General features: G+C 43.5%; 1 protein-coding gene across 4 annotated transcripts in view; it reads right to left on the bottom strand.

The window, feature by feature from the left end:
* The window catches only part of RIC3 (RIC3 acetylcholine receptor chaperone), a 121,902-nt gene that overhangs the window by 70,200 nt on the left and 24,017 nt on the right, over nucleotides 1–27,685 (bottom strand). For 3 of the 4 annotated variants that reach the window (XM_004593812.2, XM_004593813.2, XM_058663432.1), the window contains exon 1: nucleotides 11,376–11,557. The exons of the other annotated variant lie outside the window; for it this stretch is intronic. In XM_004593812.2, the coding sequence (XP_004593869.2) occupies nucleotides 11,376–11,499 (124 nt within the window). In that variant the 5' untranslated portion in view covers nucleotides 11,500–11,557. Of the gene's footprint in view, nucleotides 1–11,375; nucleotides 11,558–27,685 lie in introns of those variants that run through there. 4 annotated transcript variants of the gene reach the window in all.

Genomic DNA, 27,685 nt, shown 5'->3' with positions numbered 1-27,685 from the left:
CACCCAGGGACGAAGCCCATCTGCAAAGAACCACAGTACCAGGTCTTCTCACTTATACAAAACAGTGAATTTCCATTCTGTCACAAGCCAATCGAAGGTGAATCTCTATCACTTCTGATACATCCGACGACACTGCCCAGTGTGAAGCCAGAGCTTCACGCTCAAGAAATGCTTACAGTGCAGCCCTTCCACAGCTGCCAGGCTGTCCCTCCTAAAGGCAGACTGGACTGTCTTTCATTTGCAAACATGTGACCTCTTCAGGGTCTCCCATGTGGGTGCAGGGCCATCTTCCACTACTTTCTCAGGCCACAAGGGGGGAAGCAGATGGGAAACAAAGCAGCCAAGACACGAACCAGCACCCATTTGGGATCCTGACGCATGCACGGTGAGGATTTAGCTACTGAGCCATCACGCCGAGCCACCCCTCCCTCCCTTTTTTAAATGACATTTTAAAAAGCCAATAAAGACATAATAAAAAGAAATTCTGTATTCACAGACTCAAAAGTTACAATGTTGGTAACAGGACAATACTTCTCAAACTGATTCAACATAGAATTCATCAAATTCCCTTTTGTCTGTTTTGCTGCGGTTTTTGCAGCAATTGACAACAAGATCCTGAAATATTGATATGCCAGGTCACAGGCTCCAGAGCAGGCAAAATAATCTTAACAGAACAAAGTAAGAATCCTTACATTCAATTATTTCAAAATTCACTGCAAAGCTGCAATAACCAAGACAGTGGGCTGCTGGTTTAAAGACAAGTATATAGATCAACAGAACAGAATTGAAAGCCTGGAAATAAACTATAGTCAAGAGCATTAAAACACTGCACCAGACAAAGAAAAGTCTTCTCAACTAGTGGTGCTGAGGCAACTGTACAGCCACCATCCCTACCTCACACCCAACACAAAAACTGAAAAGAATAAACACTGCAGGATGTGAGGGTGATCTGCCTGCGACATCTGTCACCCCACTGATCACCAGGGTTGAGTCGGCTGATCTGGCTGGCTACGCAGGCATCCCCTTCCTCCCTCTCCGCTCCATGTGCGTCCCTCCCACAGCTGTGCACTTGGGCAAAGAGGACAACCATCCCCACTAGAGGAGGAGCGGTCTTCAGTCAAGGGTATATGAGTAGCTGTGCTCCTATGCTGGAACCTGCAAACAAGCTCTCAAGAATAAACATTGCAGGAACAGAAACTGTAGACTTGAAAACCCAGGCATAAATCTTCATGATCTTGGATTTAGCACTGGTTTGTCTAAGATATGACACAAAGGGCAAAACAACAAAAGAAAAACTAAGCTTCATTATAATTTAAAACATTCCCTCTGCAAAGGATACCATCAAGAAAGTGGTAACAACCCACTGAATAGAAGAAAATATTTGCATATCATATATCTGATAATATACTTACATATAAAATGCAAACTCTTTGTATGACTCAATAGGGAAGCAATCTAGTTATTTTTTTAAAAGATTTTTTTATTTTTATTTATTTTTATTGCAAATATTGTCAAATATACAGAGAGGAGGAGAGACAGACAGGAAGATCTTCCTTCTGATGATTCACTTCCCGAACAGCTGCAACGGCTGGAGCTGAGCCACCCGAAGTCAGGAGCCAGGAACTACGTCCAGGTCTCCCACACGGATGCAGGGTCCCCAGTCTTTGGGCCATCCCTGACTGCTTTCCCAGGCCACAAGTAGGGAGCTGCAAGGGAAGCAGGGCTGCTGGGATTAGAACCAGCGGCCATATGGGATCCCGGGCATGCAAGGTGAGGACTTTAACCACTATGCTCTCACGCCAGGCCCAGCAATCTAGTTATTAAAAAGGGTGCGTTATTAACTAAAATTGAACTGTGAATGGGGGGGGTCACAGAAAGTGGTTAAGAAATCGCATTTATTTTTAACATGTTGACTGCTCAATACCATGTCAATTAATTCCATAACGATGTAAATTGTTGCAGATGGTATATTAGTGCTTTTATTTGACCGGGAAGATACTCTGCTGACTCTGCCCTCAGACCAGAGAGGGTCTTCCCAATAAGTAGTTGGACTTGTCTGGACTATGGGATGTTGGACTCTATGCTTGGCAAATACTTGCAGGGAGGGAATTTCAACTAAACTTGAACTATGGTTATGCAGCGGGGTGGAGGAACCCACCATGGGGGGAGGGTGGGGGGGGGAGAATCCCAGGTTCTGTGTAATTACAACACAATGTAATTAATGAATACATTTAATAAAACAAAAAAGGGTGCGGGCCCGGATGCGTGGCCTAGCGCCTAAAGTCCTCGCCCTGAATGCCCCGGGATCCCATATGGGCGCCGGTTCTAGTCCCGGCAGCTCCACTTCCCATCCAGCTCCCTGCTTGTGGCCTGGGAAAGCAGTCGAGGACGGCCCAATGCATTGGGATCCTGCACCCTTGTGGGAGACCCAGAAGAGGTTCCAGGTTCCTGGCATCGGATCGGCGCGCATCGGCCCGTTGCAGCTCACTTGGGGAGTGAATCATAGGACGGAAGATCTTCCTCTCTGTCTCTCCTCCTCTGTGTATATCTGGCTGTAATAAAATGAATAAATCTTTAAATAAAAAAAAGGGTGAAGAACCTGATTCAACATTTCTCTCAAAAAAATATACAAATAACACTGACACATGAACAGATGCTCGATGTTATTAGCCATCACGAAAATGCAAGTAAAATCACATAAGGCTGTGGATGTGTTGACACAACAGCTCAATAAACTACTCTCTTCCCGTATCAAGGTGCAGGTTTGAGTCTTGGCTGCTTTGTGCTTCAGATCCAGTTTTCTGCTAATGCACCTGAGAGACATGGAATGGTCCTGGATTCTTGTCACCTAACAGGGAGACACATATGGAGTTCCTGGATTCTGGCTTAGTCCTGACACATTTGGTAGAGATGAGCGACCTAGCAGATGAAGACGATATATTCATTCTCCTTCTGTAAATCTTGAAAAACAAAATGGTAAGTGTTAGGTGGATGTGGAAAAACCGGAGTCCATATACACTGCTCAAAGGAATGTAAAACAACACAGTTGCTTCAGAAAACAGTCTGGCGGTGAAACAGTTACACACAGAGTGAACACATAATCCAGAAATTCCAATCTAATTTCCCCCACTGTTTTCTCCTATATTAACACAACAGTATAGTCCTTGAGCTACAATCACAAGTCCATCATTCTGTTATTTAAGTGTATCATCACATGTAGATACAGACAACGATATAAAGTCTAGCATCCTATTGTCAAGATATATTTAACAGATTAATCAAAAATATCTGTTGAAACACCATCTTGAAGTCAGCACTGTGAGGTAGTGAGTTAAGTCACTGCCTTGGCTTAAAGTTCTGGTTGCTCCAGTTCCAACCCATCTCCAAAATAAGGTTCCTGGGACAGCAGAAGACGACCAAGTGCTTGGGTCCTTGAAGCCGTGTGGGAAACCCAGATAAAGCTCCTGGATCCTGGGTTTGGTCTGGCCCTTGCAGAAACGTGGAGAAAGAACCATAACATGGAAGATCTCTCTCTCCCCCTTTCTCTAACTCTGTTTTTCAAATAATGAAATCTGAAAGGGGGGGGGAACATATCTTGAAGGCTGTCAAACCAGACAGCCATATAGATGCCAGTATTCAGCTCCTCCACACAGAAGAACCAGAAACAACAAATAAAGAGCTGCAGTACAAGGCGAGTACCCAAGAGATAACACATGATCTCGGACAAGGAGACAGAGACCATATAAGACGTGGAAACCTGTCACTGTGGCACTCAGACAGGAACAAAGCTAACTTGCACCCATGACCATCACAGCGGAAAAGGTTAATGGGAGCCTCAGCACAGCCTATCTCCACAGACACCTTACACTGGCGATCCCAGGAAGAAGAGGATCCAGTTGCCACAGGCCTGGAGCCCTATAAGAACTTACCTGGAATGCTCATGGTACCTTTGCTATTGCCGCCCTCAGCCCACCACAATCCACAGAGAAAAGGCTGTGGCAGTGTATCAGCACGGGCAATGTATCAGCAGCAAATCAGTGATGATCTAAATACTGACCGCATTAGAGGACAGAATCCCCTACACATTTCCCAACACTCCACTCAATGCACCAAAAAGACTGCAGCCTCACAAACACAACCAGACCCAGCAGACCAACTGTAACCTGTATCCCAGCTTATGCAGCATTCTGCTCTATAAGGGATAAGGCATTAGAGGAGCAGAGAGACGCCCTTCTCTTAAACCCTGGAAGTACAGGTGCTTGCCCCTTCTGACTTGAGGTTCACAGCCTGCTCCGGCCCCGCCTCCCTGCCACGTGGGGACATCATCTGATGTGTAAGACACACAAAAAATGCTGGCAAAAGCTCTTGCGGCCTCGGGTCCAACTCTGTGAGCCCTCTGGAACCCTGCCAAAACCCCTGGCAGTGCTTCTGCAGCCCTGGTACTAACCCTGTTGCCGCCCTCATTAGTACTGTGCACCAGTACTTATATAATCCCGGACCTATGGGCCACTACTCAGACCTGGGTACCTTTTCAGAATACCTGGCAGCAGCACTACTGTGAACCCAAACTAGGCCACGGGGCTGTTGAAGGGACTACAGATCCAACCCTGCAGCCTCAGGTTGCTTCCAGGGCCTAGTGCCCACCAATATGTGGGCTGGTGCTCCCACAACTCTGCCCATGCTACCTCAGGCCACTGCCTGGACCTAGCACTGCATCACTTCTACAGACCAGGGCTCCTACATCCCTGCTACTGTGGGCCACCATTACACCCATACACCCCCACTGAGGCTGAAAATCAGCCCAGATCCTCACCGTAACAGCCATCAATTACAGCACCCAGGTAGAACTAAAACAGGCTACCAAACCAATACCCAAACACACATCTTTCAGCAAAAGCCTTGAACACCACCCGCTTTAAAAACAACACAACTAATCCACCAGATGTGCAAATATCGATACAGGGACACAACAAACATGAGAAAACAAAGCTATATGACACCTCCAGTAGAACACAATCATGCAATTTAGATAGATTCATGTGAGCTTGCAGTGTCGCATCCCATAAGGGTACTGGTTCAAGTTCAGCTGCCCCACTTCTGGTCCAGTTCCCTGCTAATGTACCTGGGAAAGCAGCAGTCCAAGTGCTGGTGTTCCTGCCACTCGTGAGGGGAACCCAAAAGAAACCCTGGCTCCTGACTTCAGCCTGGCCCAGTCCTAGCTGTTGCAGCCATTTGGGAGATGTCAGAGGATAAAAATCTCTCTGTGTCTCTCTATGTAAACCTGTATTTCAAATGTAGAAATATATTAAAGAGACAGACTGGGGAAAAAGCTTGATAGAGCCCAAACGAATGGCTATACAAATACTCAACAGATACAAGAGAATACAGTTTAATGGACTGAACAATGCATAATATGAAAGAGAAATTCTGTGAATGAAAAAGCATCCAGATCAGATGGAGAAAATATGAAATGAAGTCAGCATTTATAAGATATCCCAGTCAGAGGTGGGGGGGCGAAAAAGAAAGCGGAAACAAAGAAAACAAAGAATGAAGGACACTTCCAAGACCTTTAACACCAATAATAAATACTAAAATTCTGCTAATTCTTAAGAGAGACATAAAGAAACCCAACTAAATTAGTAGCTGAAATTAACAGCCAAAACCTCCCCTCAATCTTTGGATACCTCTAATAGGATCCTAAGTAGACATGATTAGAAAAGGGCTTCACTGTAACACATTATAGTCAAACTGTCAAAAACACAAAGCAAAGAGAATTTCAAAACCTGTCAGAAAAATAACCAAATTACATTTGCAAAATATCCTATTAGCCCAGCAAAATATTTTCAATGAACTTTACAGACAAATAGGTACACAATGATATATTCCAAGTTCTCGGATAAAAAGAAATATACCAAAAAAAAAAAAAAAAGAAATATACCAAAAATACTATGCCCGACAAAGCTAGCCTTAATCAATGAAGGAGAAATAAAGAGGTCCCAACATGAGCAAAAACTGCTATACCAACCGTGCAGAAGATGCTTAAAGGTTTCCTATGACAGAACCAAAAGATAACATACCACCATGAAAATACATAAATGCATAAAACCCATCCCAAGAGCAGATATACAAAAGAGGAAATTATCACTTATCAATAAATTACCAAACCATAAAAACGAATAAAAGATAAAAAGCCGAGCATATTCAGGTATCCAGAAATGTTTTAAATGATAAAATTCATTGCCTATCAATAACCTTAAATATAAAATTATTTCAAGTGGAAACCATAAGAGTAGCTAAATTTAAATCACACAAAATAAACTACATCAAAACCTGTTTAAAAAATTGATCAAATAATGCTCAAGTAGATCAATTCAACACAAAGATAAATTACTTTAAATGTATATTCTTTTAATATGCTGGAACACTCAGTCTTGTAGAGGATAAAAACATTGTATCTAAAGGGAACAAGATGCCAGTGCTTGGAGGGGAATTAGCAAACTGAGTCATGTAACCAAGAAAAAGAAACAAAAGACTCAGATAAAATCAGAGATGAAAAACAGAGATAGGGCCCACTGTGGCAGCCAGAGGATGATTTCTTGCCTTTCATCTGCCAAGATCCCATGTGAGTGCCAGTTTGTGTCCCGGCTGCTCCACGTCACATCCAGCTCCCTGCTTGTGGCCTGGGAAAGCAGTGGAGGATGTCCCAAAGCCTTGGGATCCTGCACCCATGTGGGAGACCTGGAAGAAGCTCCTGGCTCCAGAATGGATCAGCCTCAGCCGTTATGGCCGCTTGGGTAGTGAACCAGCAGACAAAAGATCTTTCTGTCTCTCCTCTCTGCGAATCTGATTCCCCAGTAAAAAATAATTTTTAAAATGGAGCTATTACAACTGTTTGCACAGAAGTATAAACGATCCTAGGAGACTATTATGAACGGCAAATTTTGCCAGCACATTGGGAAATGTAGAAGGAACGAATATATATGACCTACCACAGCTGAACCATAAAGTCACAGAAAACCTGAATATATCAACAATGGTCAACAGGACTGAAGAAATATGAAAGTCAGCCAACAAAGAAAACCCCAAGCCTGGAATGGCTTCATTGATGAACTCTTAGTAAACTTTCAATGAAGAACTAACAGCAATTCTTCTCAAACTATTACAAAATAGTAAAAAGGAAGAAATTCTTCCAAACTCATTCTACAAGGCTACTATCACTCTTACGGCAAAGCCAAGAAAATACAAGGGAAAAAGGCAAACTATAAATCAGTCTCCCTGAGGAATACAATTGGAAAAGTTCTCAATACTAGTAAATCAAATCATACAATATTTCAAATCCAACTATACTTCAAAAAAAAATCATTCACTGTGATTAACTGGGATTTATGGGTGATACAAAGATGGTTCAACATATGCAAAATAAATACATCACATTAACAAAATGAAGGTTAAAAATCACATAACTTCAACAGGCGCAGAAAAAAGCACTCTAAAATCCACTACTTACTCATGATTAAAACTCTGAACAAACTCAGTACAGAAACACCCTGCTTTAACACAATAAGGACTTTATTTGACAAACCCACAGCAAACATCATACTGAATGGGGAAAAGCAGAAAGTACTTCCTCCAGGATCTAGAACTAGCAAGGGTACCTACCTCTCCCATTTCAACCTTGTACTGTAGGTCTTGACTAGAACAGTGAGGAGAAAAAAAATAAAGGCACACAAAGTGAAGAGAAAGGGTCCACACTGTGGCACAGTAGGTTAAGCTGCTCTCTGAGGATACTGGCATCCCATACTGCAGGCCTGGATAAAGTCAGGCCACACCCACAGCAGCGTACGACAGCCCAAATACTGAGCTCTACGCCTACCCAGGTGGGAGACTGCATGCAGTCTTTGGCTTCAGCTGGCCTAGCACTGGCTTTAGCAGACACCAGCAGGTGGAAGATTTTTATCTCCATCTCTGTCATTCTGTACTTTGAATAAATAAATATCTTTCAAAAACAAACAGAAAAACGACCGGCATTGCCGAGTCACCTGCAATGCTGACATCCCACAGAGACACTGGTTCAAATCCTGGCTGTTCTGCTTCAGATTCCGCTGTTTCTATACCTGGGAAAAGCAGAAGATGCTCCACATTTTGGGGCCCCTGCCAACCTTGTGGAAAACCTAGATGGAGTTCCAGGCTCCTGGTTTCAGCCTGGCCTGCCCAGGCTGTTGCAGTTATTCACGTGTGAACCAGGAGATGGAAACCTAATCCCTCCCTCCCCATTCATTCATTTTCATTCATCTCGCTTTCAAAAAGATACTGGCTCTCTTGTATTTACTGATACACTATTCACTACAACTAAGTCATAGAATCCATATATCTAAATAAATGGCTGGATAAAGAAAATGTGACTAATACACACACACACAATCATACATATACCTTGGGCCATCTTTTGCTGCTTTCCCAGGCACATTAGCTGGGAGCTGCACAGTAGCAGAGTAGCCAAGACTTGAACCAGCACCTATGTGGGATGCCAGCATTGCAGGTAGCAGCTTAATCCATTAAGCCACAACACCAATCCTGTCCCTCTTTTTCAAAGCAAGAATTTGAGTTCTGTGAATTCTCCAAATTGGAACTCAAATTTTGGATATATACACAAGTACCATGTACATTGTTCTAGACAGAAAATGCTTTAATCAGATCCAAAGTTACAACCAAAAATGATGAGAATTCATTGCTTTAAAAATGCCAGGATATCACCCTGAAAAATCTGTTTAGCAAATGCAATTGCTGAAATGTATCAATCCAGTGGGTGTCTGGGCACAGGCACTGTGGCGCCCACACTCCACACAGAAGCATCTGTTTGAGTCTTAGCTACTATGCCTGATCCAGGTTCCTGCTGATGTGCAGGCTGAGAGGCAGCAGGTGCTGGCCCAACTGATTAGGTTCCCGACACACACAGGAGACCCCGACAGATTCCTAGCCTCCTGGCTGTGACTGGCTCAGCTGTGACTGTTGTGAGCTTTTGGGAAGTGAACCAGCAGTGCAAGTTCTTTCTCTAAGCGTATGGCACTCTGTCTTTCAGAGATGAAAACAAACATTCTAAAAAAAGATTTTTGCCTAGACTGTATTATTTCAATGCCCTGTAAAACAGACATTCACAATATTGCAGCTTCATAAACTTATTTATTTAAAAGTACTTATTACTATTATATGCCAGGCACTTTAAAAAAAAAAAAAAAAACCAAGGTTGAAAAAGACAAAGGTCCCGTACTCACAGCTCACATTCTAAAAGATGGAGATTAGGGCCCAGTGCTGCAGCCTAGTGGCTAAAGTCTTGCACATGCCAGGATCCCATATTGGCGCCAGTTCTAATCCTGGCGGACCGCTTCTCATCCAGCTCCCTGCTTGTGGCCTGGGAAAGCAGTCGAGGACAGCCCAAAGCCTTGGGACCCTGCACCCGCATGGGAGACCTGGAGGCGGCTCCAGGCTCCTGGCTTCGGATCGGCTCAGCTTTGGCCATTGTGGCTGCCAGGGGAGTGAATTAACAGATGGAATATCTTCCTTTTTGTCTCTCCTCCTTTTTGTTTGTTTGTTTGTTTTACAGTCAGATATACAAAGATAGTAACAACAACAACAACAAAACCTGAGAAGATTCCAAGCTAGAGCACTCAAAAAAAAAAAAAAAAAACCCTCAAGGAATTGTGGAATTAAACAAGCTTATTTTGTTGCAAAAATAAAAAAAAAACTGAAATCCATGCACATTTTCATCACACACATTTTTGCACCAATTTTTCAAAGATCTCATATTGCATAATGATTAAACAAAGAAAACAGAAACAGGATTGCTGCATACTGTACATTTCCATTAGGATTTGGAGATCTTTGGTGCTATACAGTGATTCAAAGAAGAAAACAGACAAGGTGGAATGGGGAGTGATAGAAATGGAATGATGATTTTAACTAGGGCTGTCAGGGAAAGCCGCTGTGAATAGCTTACATTGGCGCTGAAACTTGAATGCTAAGAAGGAAGCTAAGGCGCAAGAGCACTTCAGGAAAAGGGACATACATACAAAGACACTAAGATGAGGACATTCCATACCAGCAGCTGAGTTCTCAGGGAAGACACCACATCTAACCTCCACTCTGCACTCTACAACCGTTACAAGAGCACCTCCCACTCATACTAGCAGTGCCTGTTCAAGATATCACACCAGCATGGGAATTCAACTCAGTTAAAAAAAAAAAAAGAAGAAGAAGAAGAAGAAGAAGCCTCTTTGGGGAGAAAGATCACCATGAATTTATTCCCTCCAAGAGAAACAATATCATTAAGCAAAATGAGTAAAGCCTTTTGGAGTAAGACAGATGCTGGAAATGGCAAATTTACAAAGCTGTTTTCTGTCTCTTCCAGGTGGCCAGTCTGGACAAGCGTGAAGCTTGTTAAGTAAGCTCTGTTAAGGAAGTCTATTCAGCTGCGTCCACCCCTAAAGCCTGCCTCTGCATTTACAGCCACCAGCACAGAAGCCACAGCGGTGGATTCTGGTCCACAAGGAGCTGTCCAGCAGGCAACAGTTTCAACAGTGACGCCAACTGCTCACAGACCGTAAGACCAAGTCTCCAGGATGTTAGTAGTAACTTGCAAAACAAAGTTCTGGTTCCTTCTACCGGCCTTCAACACCCACGCCTTCACAATCATTCTGTAAAAGCCCTTTGAATGCAGTCAAGGGGACAGGTTTTCAAACAGCACCATGCCAGTAACAAAAGACGAACAGGTGGATGGTCAACTTCGTAAAACAAACACTGAGAATGGGGAACGCAGCAATGTGTTCCTTGCCAGCTCAGTAATTGAATGTTGGTTTATTAAAACTTTCAGGTTATGTTTTTAATGGCACAAAAGAGAGCCTAAAGCAGGGAACGCCCCACACCCAGCTGAAAGTAAACTAAGTTAACATTACCAATGCCAACTGCTTTCATTCCTACCGGCTAACAAAGCACCAGCACACTCTAGCGAGGGAAACTCAACTGGAAAGCCTAGTGACTGGAGCCGAGGCCCAGATGGTGGACCAGATGGTCAAGCCGTGAGGGGTGGAGGAAAGAGGCTGTGAGCAGGGAGGGCGGGTGTGCACACCAGGCAGGTGTATACTCCTGGCTTTCGCTGCCCCCGAACCCCAGAAGTGAACCCGTGCCAGGCAGAGCTGAGCCGCTGCCCACTGGAGCCAAGGGGGCCGTGGGGCGCGCTCCTCCTCCCACGCCGCCTCGGCTGCCCGTCCGGCTGGTCTGGTGGACAGCTGGGTGAGGACCAGGCACTCCCAGAGTCACCCTCCCAACGTCCGGCGTTCGGCCCTCGCCTACACCGGGCAGAGGCTCAGGCCGGCTCTTACCTTCGGGTGCCGCCGCCGGCTCCTGCCGCTTTCCACGGGACAGGAACGCCTTGGGCAGCAGCAACGACACCGCCAGAACGAGCCCTGAGGCCAGGGCCACCCTCTGCACCGTGGAGTACGCCATGGCTGCTCACCGTCGCCGCAGGTGCAGCCCTCAGCCGGAACCGGAACCGCAGCACGCACGCGCGCGCGACCAGCCTGCTCGCGGACGGCGCCGCGCGAGGGACACGGTGCGCGAGGCGGTCCGAGTGGAGCCGCTCTTCCTGCAGAGCTACCGGTCTCACGACCCCGTTTACACTAACTAAAAACTGCTCCGCCAGCGCTCGGGTCGCCGCCCCGTTTTCCTCCTCACTGCCTAGAACTCTCGGTCTTCCAGCTTCCGCTCCTGCACCCACAAATCTCTTCTCAGTCTGCAACCAAAGGTGCTAATGCTAAAACCCTGGGCCAGTGTTCTCTCCACAGCTTACAACCTTGCACTCGCTCCCATTCTGTAACTTCATGATCCTCAGAACAACAACGCGACCTGTTCTTTGCTGCGCTCCATCCAAAGCTGGGCAGTCTGCAATTTTCCTATCATAATCTGTCTTCGAGAAGTTATACTGTTACCTCTGCCTGGAAAATTCCTGAATCCATCCCCACCTGTTAAACACTTTCTGAGAAGATGGGCTCCCTTCAAGGGCAAAGGAAGTAGCTAAGCAAGAAAACCCAGGAGTCAGGAGCAGCTTCTTAGAAAAGGTCAAGCCTGAGTTTTTTGAAGACTGTTAACTTAGCAAGCAATTGGAAGAGTAGGAAGTCGGAAGCTTCCAGGTGGTTCAGAACACTGTCAGTGATGCCTTTCAGCTGGGCTGCAGTTGTGCACACAAACTAGTAAGACAAGCAGCAGCCGCTTGTGAAAAGATTTGATGTTACATCTAGCGAAGCACAGTCGTTTATACACTTGTCTTTCCTCTGGCATCTCCCCCCCAAAATATGAAAATGAAGAAATAAGGTATAACCGACAAGAGGAAGGAGAATGGTAGGAAAAGTGAGAGCAGAATTGTCTAAGGTGCACAGTGAAGCTGAGAGGCATATGCAGGCTGCACATGTAACAAAGTTTTCCAGTAGCCACATTTTCTTTACAAATACAAATAAACATATGATATTAATTACTATTTGTAGGCAAACCAAAATACCATTTCAAAATGCGTAGCGCCCGTCAGTCACATTTCAGCGGCTCGGTAGCCATGTATGGTTGATTGCCACAATCAGGTGGACCCCACTGACTCAGCCAGGGGATGGCGACAGTGGAGCATGGGCAGAGAAGCTCCCAAATAACCAGGCAGCAGACAAGGCAGCTGGACCCCGCTCAGGCTTAGACAACCAACCCTCAAGACCACACCCCTTGTGATCCAAGGACCTGCCACTCAGCCCAGCCCCAGGATAGCACAGTTGGATTGACCTTCCAACTTCCTAGCACCATAAATCCATACCTGGGTTTAAACATCTGCATGAACTCCCGAGTCAAATCCCAGCATGGCTCCTTTAGGCAGAGGTGTGGAATGGGGCTGAATAAAGAAGAACTGGTTGAAAAGCTAGTTAAGCAACATGCACCAAATCTCTTTAATTACTGCAGCCAGGTGGTTTCTACTCCTGGTTTCACTCAGCTTAGTCTTTACTATGTTCTAGACATCTTACACATCATAACTCAATTGATTCTCCCAATTTTATTGTATACTTTTACAGATGAAAAACAAAAGAGGTATAGAAAGCTTAAGTAATGTGCTCTCCCTTACACAGTGTCAACGATGCATACTACAGAACTTGCCCTGTTTCTTTTTTAAAAATAAAGCAAACATTTATTAAACTGTAATAAAAACATCCCATCAAATTACAAAACCTGAGCAAGAAAAACAAACGGCACATGCTTAACTGTAGTTGACATTCAAATAAAATTTGCATTCCCAAAATATTATACAGTAATTAGAAAAAACCAGCCAAAGTAATATTAGGATACTTTTACGTGCGATCTCAACAAATTTGAACAGAAGCAAATTTTAACAAAGGTAAATTTTATAGTGAAACATAGCAGCAGATTAAGGATCTTAACATGTTTACTTTACTGCTATTTGACACTATGATACAAAAATAAGAGGATTTACTTGACATTTTTAATAAATATCTCATGGGCTGTTGAGTGCCTTACTGGTGAAAAGATTTAACTGGCTAATCTCATCAATCCATTTTGTACATTTAGTAAGCATCATCTCTGCCCTACATAACTCTTAATGCAATTCACAGCACACAAATGGTTATCATATTAAATACATAATCAACTCGGACTTCCCAACAACGAGGAAATTAGTAAACCATCAAATGGACTGCTTACCATACACTTTCCTCATAACTAAATAACACTCTTAGCAGAGGATGAAGGCAGAAGCTTTAGACTCGTGGACAACAGGTGCAGCTTAGGGATGAGGTGACTGATGAAATGGGGCCTCCAAGAATGCAGAGAATCCTGAACTACTCCCCAGATTCTGGTCTGGGGGACTGGGTGGACACAGATGCTACATAATAAGACTCTGATAAAGAATAGTTTAGACCTCAGCAGGTAAATTTTTTCAGTTCCACAAAATATCTGCATGGATTCAGCTGGACATGTAAGAATGGGGCTCAGAAGAGATGCTTAGAATAAAAACAGGATGGGGAAATGTGGGATGTTGTGGCGGCCCAGCTGGCTAATCCTCTTCCTGTGTGTGCTGGCATCCCATATGGGCACCAATTCGTAACCTGCCTGCTCCACTTCCAATCCAGCTTTCTGCTTGTGGCCTGGGAAAGCAGAGGAGAATGGCCCAAGTCCTTGGGGCTCTGCAGTCACATGAGACACCTGGGGGAAACTCCTGGATTCAGGTCAGCTCATCTCAGCTCCAGTGGTTTGGGAAGTCAATGCATGGAAGAATCTCTCTCTCTCTCTCTCTCTCTCTCTCTCTCTCTCTCTCTCTCTCTCTCTCCTTCCCTCCCTCTCCTATCTTTCTTTCTATAAATCTGCCTTTCAAATAAAAAAGAATAAATATTTTTTAAAAAAAACCTATGTTCGACTCCCACATCAGAGATAATGGCATGGAAATGAAGATAGGGATCCTAGGGCTAAAATCTTGAAAGGATGAACAGTTAGCTGGAAAAGTAGAAGACACAAGGACAGAGGGTGCAACGCACAACCAAAGGGCTTGTCCTTCGAAGGAGCTGTGTTTTTATTTTTATTTTTTTAAGATTTATATTTTATTGGAAAGTCAGATATACAGAGGGGAAGAGAGACAAAGAGGAAGATCTGTGTGATGATTCACTCCCCAAGCAGCCACAATGGCCAGAGCTATGCCGATCTGAAGCCAGGAGCCAGGAGACTCTTCTACCGGGTCTCCCATGTGGGTGCAGGGTCCCAAGGCACTGGGCCATCCTCGACTGCTTTCCCAGGCCACAAGCAGGGAGCTGGATAGGAAGCGGAGCTGTTGGGATTAGAACCAGGACCCATATGGGATTCCAGTGTGTGCAAGGTGAGGACTTGAGTTGCTAGGTTATTGCACCGGGCCCAGGGCTGTGTTTTTAAATGAAGAAGGTGGCAGGGGCAAAGGGAAGTAGCAGGCATATGGTGAAACAGTTGAGACATCACTCCGCATGCCACAGCCCATAGCAGAGTGCCTGGCTTTGAGTCCTGGCTCTGCTTCCAATTCCAGCTCCAGCAAGGAACGCAGCGGGTGATGAGTGAGATAGTTGGCTGCTGCCACCAATGTGAGTTCCAGTCCCTGGATCTGGCCTCTCTTAAACCCATTTATTGTTGGGGTTCAGGGAGTAAGCCCGCAAATGGGAGATCTCTATCATCCTTATGCCTCTTTCTCTGCCTTTATAAATAAATAAATTTTAAAAGCAGAAATTAGATATAGCAAGGGGAAATGGCTGGCCATCTATTCCATTCCCAGACTTTCTGAGCTGTGGGAACAAAAATAGCTTTTACTTGGGGGAAAAAATTCAAGGGAACTAGAGAGTAAAAGCAATAACTTAGTTTCCTTAAGAGCAAGAAAGTTAAGAAAAACTTGAAAGAAGTCAAGGATGTAGGACTCTTATGATGAGTGTCCTAAGGCACAGTAAGCTTGAAAAGTTGGCGCGAGGTAGGAGATGGAGTCAGAGTAAAACCCAGGAGGAGCAGAAAAACTCAGGCCTGCACATTGGCAAGATGAGCAAATGCTGTGGCCTCCACGTGACCAGGAAGCACTGCGGTCACTGGCCCAAACAGCAGTGGCAAACAAGAGGTACAACAAGGCAGACCTGAGCATGGCCCTAAAGGCCAACCCCTTAGGGGGCTGCTCCTACACTGGAGAAGGTGGGGATCGAAGCCAAGCAGCCCGACTCAGCCATTAGGAAGCGTGTCCAGGTGCAGCTGATCAAGAACAGCAAGAAGATCATGGCCTTTGTGCCTGGATTGACTGGCTGAACGTCATCGAGGAAAATGACAAAGTTCTCGTGGCTGGAGTTAGTCAAAAAGGGAACACTGTTAGTGACATTCCTGGAATCAGCTTTAAGTTGATCCAAGTAACAAAAGTGTCCCTCTTGGGTTTACACAAAGGCAAGAAAGAGAAGCCAAGATCCTAAGTATTGGTGACTGAAGTATATCAATAAATGTTCATATTCCAGGGGAAAAATGGGTGGAACAGTATGGAGATTAGTGGCCCTGTGAAAATGGATAGTCTGATGGACTTGGGCTATAGCAGATGGCCAAGGTCAAGATGAATGGGGCAGGGATCCTGACCATCTTTTTTCCTGGAGAAGCCTAGAAAATGGTGGAAACACAAAGATATAGTCCAGAGTATTTACCTGGGACCATATTCATTATTGTAGCCAAGTAGTGTGTGGGCCCAGAAGAGACAGGAGCTTCCTCAGGACAGAACTGTTGGCTAGCTCACAGAGCTGCAGTAGCTTAGAGTGGAACCTGTTATGGCTGCTCTCTCTAGTAGCTGGTCAGACTGTGGAGCTAGGGGTGTCCTAACCTTTAAGACTTCTCGGCTGGTTTTCCCAATAAAACCGCATGTGGAGAACTGATATTGGAAGTCTGAAAGCTATAGGCTAAAGAAGCAGCAAATAAAGAGGGACCATTAACAGGGAGCTGGATCAGAAATGTGGATGCCACGGTTGCAGGCAGTCCTTGCTCTGCCACAGCACCAGGCCCCATAGGGCTGACTTCTCCTATAGTGGAAGAGATGAGCATGTTTATACATTTTATAGGAGAAACATCAGAAACAAGGGAAATGGACCAGTGTTGGAGTTAAGCCCAGATTCTTAACCAACCTGAGACTAGATTTGAGAATCAGTAGCGTGGATGAGCCTAGAGGAAAGTAGCTAGAGTGAAGTCAGGCACACCTAAAAGTGGTAGTGTAGAACAGTAAACCAAGAGTTCCTTTCTCATAGCCTCTGTCATCCTCATAAAGAATTGTGTAGGCTATTCTCTAAGAAAGAATAGTGTAGGAAAAAACTCTTGAGCGTGGTGGAAGTTTAGAAGTGTGATATTCAGAAATCTCTTCAGCGCAGCAATGGAGCTGTCTTTGGATCTTAAAAACATCTTGGGAATAACGTCCTCTCCCAGGAGACCAACAGCACATTTGGGAAAGGACAGGTTATCCCCAAAGCATCCCTTAAGACTAGAAGTCTCCAAGGGCCATATGCAAAAAGACAGTCAAATTAGAAGTGAGACTATCACGTAAACCACTGGAATCTGAGTATAGCAGGTCACCCTTCATAATGTGGGTGGGCGTCATCTCATCAATTGAAGACCTCAATCGAATGAAAGATTGATATTCCCCTGAGCAAGAGGGAATTCTGCAGCTGACTCAATTCTGCTATGAGCAGCAGCATTGGCTTTTCCTGGGTCTTCAATCTATCCTCTTACTTTGTAGAATTTGGATTTGCAAGCATCCAAAATCACATGATCTAATTCCACAAAATCAATCTCTCTCTCTCTCTCTCTCTCTCCACACACACACACACACACACACACCCCTTGTTGGTTCTGTTTCTTTGGCGAAACCTGATACAGTGATTTTGCCTATTTCCAAAAATTTAATTTTTGCTACGACCGAGGTTTTTCCATCTCAGAGAAAATTACAAGGACGTACCTTGGGCTCTGACAACAATTTTTAAATGTGCCCATGAGGAATGGCAGTAACTCCATCATGGAGAGTCACAGACTTGATTATGGGAAGGAAACTGGGGGTAGTTAGCAGGGAAATGAGGTCCAGGTTCCCAAAGAGCAAGTGGAAGGAAGCAGGGCTGTAACACCAAAGTCCCGAATGGAGACGAGAGAGAAGGAAAGCGGGAGGTGCGCCCTGGGCTTTAGAAGGTCGATAGAAATTCCAGCAGGAATTAGGGGAATGTGATGAACACCAGACAGCCATGGACGTCCAATATCCTTTGAGTGCTCTTTCTCTATTCCAGGTTATCTATGTTGGGAATCTCACCTTCTCAATGCAGAATCAAATGCTAGTTCCTATCCTCTCTTGCCACTAGGGTGCATATACAAACCCAGACATAAGCGGGGTGTTTGGGAGTTCTGTCTGGTCTGGCAGATGCTCGTGAAAAGACCTGGGCAGTGGCACAGGTGGGATGTGCCTGCAGGTTTTGGTGACCGTAACATGGCTCCCTGTCAGGCAAAGCCCGGGTCATGCAGATCTGAGCTGAGCAGCAGTGGCGCTCCCTTATGAGGCCAGTTCTGTGGTGTGCTTCTGGGACCTGTGCCAGGCGTTGGGACCCCAGCTTCTCATCTGTGAAATGGAGAGTGTGCTGTCTCCCTCCTACTGAGCTAGGAAATGTGATGGTGCCTGGAAGGCAATGGTGTGTGCAACAGAAAGAGCAGCAGATGCCTTGGCTCAAAGGCAGGTCTGAGGAAGGCAAATTGGACTCAGAAAACAGAAGACAGCTTTAGAAGGAAACATTCTGGTTTGAAGGAAGCCTGCAAAAGACCGGTGTCCATCCTCCCTGGGCTGTATGCATTGCGGCTCCATGGGCATGAGGACAGAGGTCTCCTCCTGGTCAGCATAAGCCTGTCCTTACTGCTTCCCGACCTCACTGGTCCCTATCCCTGAGGAACACAGAGGAGCAAGAAGTCACGGTTGGGACACCTAGGGCCCTTCTGCTTTGAATAAGGAGAAATGTCTTTGGCACCAATTAATTGAGCAAACTGATAGAAATTCCCTGCTTAAGTCACATTTTGCATATACATAATCTCTGTACTACATTTTCTGTATACTTTACCCCTGGGTAAAAGTTGGTAAGCATTTAAATGCTTCCTCACATAATCTTGCTAAAGCATACTTTTGCCTATAAATATTCATGCCACTGCCAAAACATTTACAAGCTTTCCCCAAAGGTGAAATGTCTGTAACGTACTTTGTCTTCTGGGTATAAATATTATCCAATACATTCTGGTTAATAGGAATACACTAATTATTCCTGTAACCCTTTTAAAAAGGGTCATCTTCATGATGTGAATTTTTTAAAAATGTAATTACAGTAATTGGATACTTAATCTAATTAAAATTTGCTTTATCTTTAATGGGAATTTCTCTAAAGACAAAGAATGACAATTGGCTTTTTGATAGTGTCTTTTTTTCTGCAGAGGGATCAAATTCGGGAAAACGGGAGAATCAGGCACGTTTAGGTCTACCAGTTCCCTGGGTGCTGGGCAGAGTAATGGCAGTTGTTGTTCTTATGATTCAGTTTTAAAGAGGAATTTCAGTTACTGAGAAGGGTAGGAGAAAGGATGAGGGGCATCTCTTCTATCCCAACAGATAAAGCTACCTCTCTTCCTAGAAAGCAGCCACCCACTCCTCTGGACCTGTGACTGGGTACTGACCTGGGCATGATGGAGCAGGGTCACCGGCTGGGCTACTGCAACAGGAACTGGAGAAGCAACTCTATGCTTCTTTGGGGAACATGGTACTGGCAGGAGCTGTCCTGGGAGTTACAGGTGCCTCACCTACACTCTGTTGGTTCACCCTTGAGGTCACCTGGATCCAATTCCTGTACATAAGTGGGGATCCTGTGTCTCTCTGCCCAAGGCCATTATTGTGCCTGCAGAGTAAGCTAGACCTATTGGACAACTGCCACTCACACAAGCAATTCTCAAGATGGTTGAGAAGAGTTGACACACAAATACCCTTGCTTCCTTGCTCTTCAGACGGACAACTCTCAGGGGTAGCCCCAGATATCTAAGGCATCCAGGCAGGATTGAATGCTGATTGGCTACAAGTGTAACCAACTCACTGATAAATCTCTAGAAACTTTCTCTCCTTTGTCTCACCTGTTCATTTCCTCATTGTGCCTTTAGAGATCACCTTCCAAATAACATAAGGAACCCAGATACTGCCTGGGGGAACTGCTTTGTTTGCAGAAGGGTGGATGAGCCCAAAATAAGAGAGATGCAAAGTTGGGGTTTCTGGGCAACTGTCCTCCCCATCATACAGTGTAGACCTGTCTAGAGGGGGGCCTGTACTTGGCAGACAAGAGGAGGATGGAGAGCGAGCTTAGGAGTGCTGGGTCAACCGCAAATACTCTCCTTGTCCTGCTCATCTGAACGAGTTACACCAAATCCTTCCCAGTCAATGTGTTTGTAGATCAAAGCTCCCAAACTGACTAGAATTAAGTTCATTGGTACATAATACAGCATCTGAAAATCACTAATGGACACACAAAGTGGAAACAAGTCAGCATTAAATAATTAACCCACATTCTGATGTTTGGCTTCAACGGTGATCCTAAAGTGTTAGCTGGGTGGTTTTTACATGTTATTTTGTAGAAAAGTGGGTGCTGCCAGGCTTCTGTAAATGCCTGTTCTTTATTTTCAAATATGCTTTTAAAGATATTAAGAATAAAATACATGCTTAAATGAAGTATGTATTAAGTTTGAGTACACTGAAAATTACTGATTGTTAATCACCACTTTTTGAAAAAAACAGAGCTTGAGAATATAGACTATTCTTCCATTTCCATGATTATATTTGGATTTCTTATGAATGTGTGCATAAAAATGCAAGTTTGGGGTTATTTCATAACCCTTTGTGATAAGAAATTAAACCAGTTAAGGTAATTTTGGTGACTTTTAAATTGGAAGAAAAAAGTTTTTTATTGTTCTTTTTCAAAATTCTATAACAGGTTAATTTGAAGATTATCTTGATGTTACAAGTGGAATATTAAATACATTGCTATTTTCACTATATTTCTCTATATATCAGGTTTTTCTCAATATTATGGGAACAAAACAAAGAGCAGAGATAAGCTGGATCTCAAAATAAAATAAACTCCCCTTTAACAGTCTTGCTTTCTGCATTTTTTTTGCAATGACTATTGCTTTGAATTTATTATACTTCGGGTGGCCTTGTGTTAATATTTTTTCCTCTTACAAAGCTGAAGTAGCTGTGTGAATGAACAAGCTAGTGTCACCACAAGAGAGCAGTCTAATGTCCTCATAATGTATGGTTCTGTATCCTCCCCCATCCCATGTTCTGGGTTATTATAGCTTTAATTTACACTAATATTTTGAGTTTGGAAAGCTAAACGTACCCTGTGATATGGGGTAGGAAGGCAACTGAAGTTTTAAGCCTACAAGCTAATTTGTCTATGGCTTCCTATGCATATACAGGCTCTTAGAACCATGCCACATACAAAATAACATAGCAACTCTAACACTGCAGAGTTCTTTGCTTTTTACTTTTTGTATTTATGCAGGCCCCTTCACCTGACCTTGGCAACCATGGATTTATTTTCATTTTTGCCTTTTCCAGAATGTCTTATAAACGTAATAACTTGGTAGGCAAGTGTTGATGTTAGGTTCTCCAACATGGTATGATGCATTTGAGATTGAGGTTATATGTAGATAACTCTTTGTTTTTTAAAGATCTGTTTATTTTTATTAGGAAGTCAGATATACAGAGAGAAGGAAAAAGATTTTCTGTCCACTGGTTCACTCCCCAAGTAGCCACAACAGCTATTTCTGAGCCAGAAGCCAGTAGCTCCTTCCAAGTCTCCCACATGGGTGCAGGACCCCAAGGCTTTAGACTGTCCTCTACTAACTTCCAGGCCCCCAAGTAGGAACTGGATGGAAAGTGGAGCAACTGGGACACAAACTGGCACCCAGACGGGATCCAGCAGATGCACAAGGCAAGAGCTTTAGTCACTAGGCCACCTCACCGCGCCCTCTGCTTTTCAATGCTGAATAGTAATCTACTGTGAGAATACAGCATGATTTATTCACTTTCTGAAGGATATTTGGGCTATCCCAGGTTTGAGCAATCACTAAAATTGCTATAAACTATATAGCAACACTATAATCACTAATATTCCTACATGAACATTAAGTTTTTTCTCACAAAGACTGTTGGAACATAAAGTAAATTCATGTTTCTCTTTTTAAGGAACAGTTGGTGTTTTTCAGAGAGGCTGTAAAACTTTATATTTGTTTATTACAGATTTGTTTGTTTTTTATTAAAAAGGCAAATTTGCAGAGAGAAGAAGAGAAAGATCTTCCACTTGCTGGTTCACTCCCCAAGTGACCACAACAGCCGGAACTGAGCCAATTTGAAGCCAGGAGCCAGGAGTCTCCTCCAGGTCTCCCAAGCGGGTGCAGGGTCCCAAGGATTTGGGCTGTCCTCTACTGCTTTCCCAAGCCACAAGCAGAGAGCTGGATGGGGGAAGTGGAACAGCCAGGACATGAATCAGCACCTATATGAGATCCAGCAGTTGCAAGGCAAGGATTTAGTCACTAGGCTACTGCACTGGACCTATAACTTTATATTTCTATCAGGAATATATTAGAGTTCAAGTTGCTCCACAACCAAATATTGGTATTTGGTATGTTCAGTTTTTGTTGTCTTAAGATTTTGCCATTCTAGGCCCGGCGGCGTGGCCTAGCGGCTAAAGTCCTCGCCTTGAACGTGCCGGGATCCCATATGGGCGACGGTTCTAATCTGGCAGCTCTGCTTCCCATCCAGCTCCCTGCTTGTGGCCTGGGAAAGCAGTCAAGGATGGCCCAAAGCCTTGGGACCCTGCATCTGTGTGGGAGACCTGGATGAAGTTCCTGGCTCCTGTCTTCGGATCGGCTCAGCTCCAGCCATTGCGGTCACTTGGGGAGTGAATGATCAGACAGAAAGTCTTCCTCATCTGTATATCTGTGCCAATCTGGAGCCAGGAGCCAGGAACTTCCTCCAGGTCTCCCACACGGGTGCAGGGTCCCAAGGCTTTGGGCCATCCTTGACTGCTTTCCCAGGCCACAAGCAGGGAGCTGGATGGGAAGTGGGGCTGCTGGGATTAGAACCGGTGCCCATATGGGATCCTGGTGCGTTCAAGGCGAGGACTAGGTAGCCACTGGGCCTTGAACATCTTTTTATATAACTCTATCAGCACACCTTTGATAAAGTGTCTATTTAAACCCTGTGCAATGAAAAAAATGTATTATTTTCTTAATGTTAAGAGCTCTTTATACATACCAGATGCAAATCATTTGTCTATGATTAGCTAATATTTTTTCACAATCTGTTTCTGATCTCTTCACATTATCCTTTATAGAACAGAGGTTTCTTTCTTTTATGGAACCAAACTTTAAGCCAAGGTTACATTTTTTTCCCCTATGGTTTCTCTTTTGAATTTTATATTTTTACATTTTATACTTAGATCTATTATCCATTTTAAGTTGGGTTTTTTTTATCTTTTCAAAACAATTGGTTGCTTTGGCTTCATAAAGATGATGATGTTTTTGCTAAGCTAATACAGGCTGATTAAGAGGAGTAATACGTAACACAAGGACGAAGGCTGATCCTCACGCTTACACTCTGCCTCCTAGCAACAAGTAGCTCCAACTTTCAGTGGCTATCATTTCAGTACCTCTATGTAAGCATGTAGACACAACAAGAAAAACTCAACTAAGCATGGAAAATGGAGGCGGCTAGTTTATCTCGTATTGTTTGTTTAATTTGGACCACGAGGATTCTGGCTGCATTTTCATTCACTTTGTTCCTACTTGATTCTGCAAATGTGAAGTCAGTCTCTATTATATCCATTTTTTTTTTGCTTCTATTTTATTCAGTTGAATTTTGCCAGATTACATATTTCATTTTGTTTTAAGCGCATTTCCATACTTTTGTGTCTATTCTTACATTTTTATTCCAGAGATCATGTGATCTGTACTGTTATGAAGACAATGGAAAATGACTGGAATCCTTCCTTGATTTACCTGGCTAATTATTCTTGCATTGGTAATCATTCCAAATACATTTTCCCTTTTCCTATTCTAATGAGAAAAGTCTAATTGCTGAGCTTATGATTAAAGTACCTGTCCAAACAGATCATACTTGTGAGTCCCACAAACCGGCCGTGAGAGTCAACGGAACTTGTAATCTCATACTCCAGTCTGCATGACTAGAGGTTTCAGTTCACCGTAACAGGATGTAAAGGCATGAGCATGGAAGACTAAAGGCATGGTGAGCACAGGACTCCAGGCTGAGGGCCTCCTGTTGATGGAACAATGGAAATCTCTGAACACACTGCTGCTTCTCTTTCAGCTCTCAGCCAAGTATCATTTTGTAACTACTACGTTGTTCAGCAAATCCTGCTATTCCCTCCTCCCAGGAAGGCCAAGGCACCTAGCAAGTTTCTAAAGGAATTCTGTTGCTGCCTAAGATACCATGTTATCAAACCACCAGCTCCAGCACCTGACTGCTTCTGCATTGCAGTTAGACAGCCCCGCCTCCCTTTTGTTTCGTAAATACCTCCAACTGCTCTCGGTAAGCCGGATGGTAGTTCTTTCTCCAGATCCCCAATCTGCTATTATCCTCATCTATCAGAAGATTAAACTCTTTCATCATCAGACTCTGTTCTTGTATCTGATTCAGTACCATTGATAAGGACTGGATCTCCAGCAGCAAACTGTGTTCTTCCTCTTTTCTTTCGTTCAGGTTCCTTTTCTGATGTTCTCCACGACCCCCACTGCTTTACTCAAGTCTGTGACTTGCAAGTGATTAACGTTCATCTTTATATGGGGGGTCATTTTCTTGAATACAGTGTAGGGAGAAAAGAATAAAGAAAGGCTAAGTTCACAACTTCAATTTAAGCCAGTGCAGAGAAAAATCTTTTTTCATCCGCCCAGGGTATACATCTTGAAGAGCTCAATAAAGCTCCCAGCAGGAATCTTAAAGTCACAGGGTCTCTAGATCATGTCTTGGTTCCCATTGGTACTCCTCCGCCGTACCCATGTCTCCTCTGGCTAGGGGACTTGGAAGTAGACAGTGATAATGGTGCTGGCTTTATCTTTCCAGTCGGCTCATCTGCCTCGCTCTTTCCTTGTCAAACCTGTCTATGTTCTGAGATAAAATTGCTCTTATACCTTGGCTGGACAATAGAACCATCTGATCGGTTTTTTGTTTTGTTTCATTGTTGTTTTAATGCTGCAACCTGTACCTCACTTCCTGAAATTCTGGATTAACTGGCCATGTATATTGGGATTTGAAAATTGATATTAATACATCCCGCTAAGGTATCTAACAGGTGACCATGTTTGATTCCACTGCCAATCAAAAGTTTAAGAGATTGATAACTGCTAGCATTATCAGAAAATGCTATCCAGACAGAGGTTAGAGTGTGTGTTGACTTTCACAGTCCTTTCTTTTTGCTCCATATTTTTCATAGCCTTTGGCAGGCATGTTTTATAGCTGATGGACTGGTGTGGTGCCTGTTTTAATGAAGATAGACAGTGTCCTCTGTATTCCACATTTTTCTTATTTGTGGTATACGCTGAACAAAAGAAGTAAATTTTCTTAATATTTCCAACGAAATTATTTTTAACTTTATATAAAGCTAGTACTTTAAACTTGAAAATAAATGTACTTATACTAGTATACTACTTACATGACTACAATCTACATATATGTTGGCTCTTACATATATGTTAGATTTCACTTGGAAAGCTAAAGGGATCTGCTAAGAAAAACTTTAAAAAGGAATGGCTAGATTACCTCCAAGGTACAGTCGAGGGCTAGCCAGCACCTGTAGGAAGCTGTTAGTTTGGTGAAAGGCAGTCACCTCTGCTTTCTGAAGTCTGCATACATCCTGGCCAAGAGATACTTATCCACGTCCACTTCTTCAGCCACAGCCTTTCTTGAATGCTCAACCAAATCTTTTAAGATTTATTTTATTTTTGTTGTAAAGTCAGATATACAGATAAGAGAAGAAACAGAAAGATCTTCTGTCCAATGATTCACTCCCTAAGCAGCTGCAACAGCTGGAATTGCGCCAATCCAAAGCCAGGATCCCAAAGCCTCTTCCAGGTCTCCCATGCGGGTGCAGGGTCCCAAAGCTTTGGGCCATCCTCTACTGCTTTTCCAGGCCACAAGCAGGGAGCTGGATGGGAAGTGGAGCTGCCAGGATCAGAACCAGTGCCCATATGGGATCCCGGCTCATGCAAGGCGAGGACTTTAACCACTAGGCTATCATGCCAGGCCCTCAAACAAATCTTCATGTGAACACCACAAAGATATTTAACACCCAGTTTCATAAATTCCCCTATGTGCAAGGAAAATCCAACTACAGTGTCCCCTGGAAGCAATTGGGAAGAGGGGGTTCTGCCCCTAGTGAACAACTGCCTCACTAAGCAAATGGTTGTTTTCTTTCTTGACTCCTCTCATCTTCCTTTTGCTCTCTTCTACACTGCTCTTTCTTTCTGTTTGGGTCAGATTTTCATTAACTTAACATAAACACTGGAGACAAGCAACTTGGGAGAGAAAAAGATACAGAGTGGCTCAGTTTGGAGGTTCACTGTTCAAGATGATCATTTCTACCAAACCAAGCATGTGGTGAACTGAGAAGATGGTGGAGGAAGGATTTCATGGCGACCCAGGACACAGAGACACAATGAAGCACACTCCTCACCCACCCTGCATCTCTTCTCTCCTGATAATACCATCGTCATCCACCCAACAACCTAGGCCAGCAGGCCCCACTTTCAGAAAGCATGACTGGGACCAGGCCTCCACCCTCACCCATCAGCCTTCATCCATTCACAGTTTAAAGACTCTGGGGTTTAAACATCTGCAAGAGGTGGGCGAGCCAAATTCTATTTAGACCACTCCACAGTACCTCCACGGGCCTGAGAGTAGTACCCTCTATGCCAGTCAAACGCAATACTTGGATAAATATCTCAGCGTCTCTTCTGCCTTGGATTATGATGGCTTTTGCCCAAGAAGAGATTTTTGCCTGGTCTGCAGCCTAATTTATTAATTTTCACTTTTAGAGGTTGGGATTTTATTAAAAACAAAATAAAAGCTTAGGGAGGCTCTAGCTACCTTAAAATTTTGAAAAACATCCATCAATATCTTGTTCTGTTTTTATTCTCTAATCTTATAACATTTTTGGATCCATTTGGAATTTATCTTGTTAAGTGAATGAGGAGGAATGTTGTGCCTTCTCCCACCCACTCTTTCCAAAGAAAAAGACCAGCTAATGAATTAGTTCCACTTATGGAATGGCCACTTCTGTAACTGTTGATTCAAAATACTTCTTATTAACTCACATAGACACTTTAATTTTTTAGAATTTCCATTTTGTGTCAATGATCAGTCTACTGTGTCAGTTGTGAATTGTTTTATTTACTACATTTTTTATTACCCACATAACTAATTCATTATCATTTCTCTTTTCTAGAATGTTCTTGCCTATTTATACTAACATATTTTCCAAATTAACTTTGGTATCCCTTTCTGAGCTGACTGATAGGAAGGATATGATTGATATCACAATTATATATGCATCAATTTACTTATAATTACCATTTGTATGAAGCTGTTTGTTTATAATCAAATGTCAATTGTATCTTCAATTATTCTGCTCTTTTAGTTCCTCAAGTGAGATGTTTATAGGTTCTGAATATTTTTCTCAAATGTATTTCTGGTTATCTCTTTTGTTGTTGCTATTGTGAATGTGAATATTTTTGCTGCATTATTTTTTAACCTGTTATTTTCTTATAAAAATCATTCACCAATTTTTCTAATTCCCACTTGTTGTTTCTACTGACTGTAATCTTCACATCGGGACAGTGAGATGAGCTACAGGTGGTTAGGGTCGGGTCCCTGTTTGCAGTAAGGGAAGAGGAATCTTCTTAAAAGTGTACAAGATTCTTGCTCCTGTCCAGAGACTTCCCTTAAAAAGGCAGCGTACCAACCCACTCCTGAGTTTCTAGTTTTATCATGAGAACAGCAATGGGGCCTTGATCCCACCCCTCTAAGCTTTTAGCTTAATTCATAATT

This window comes from Ochotona princeps, chromosome 4 (assembly GCF_030435755.1).
Source record: "Ochotona princeps isolate mOchPri1 chromosome 4, mOchPri1.hap1, whole genome shotgun sequence".
NCBI classification, from domain to species: Eukaryota; Metazoa; Chordata; class Mammalia; order Lagomorpha; family Ochotonidae; genus Ochotona; species Ochotona princeps.
Note: the sequence above shows the minus strand (reverse complement) of the source record. Positions and strands in the feature narration are given on the sequence as shown.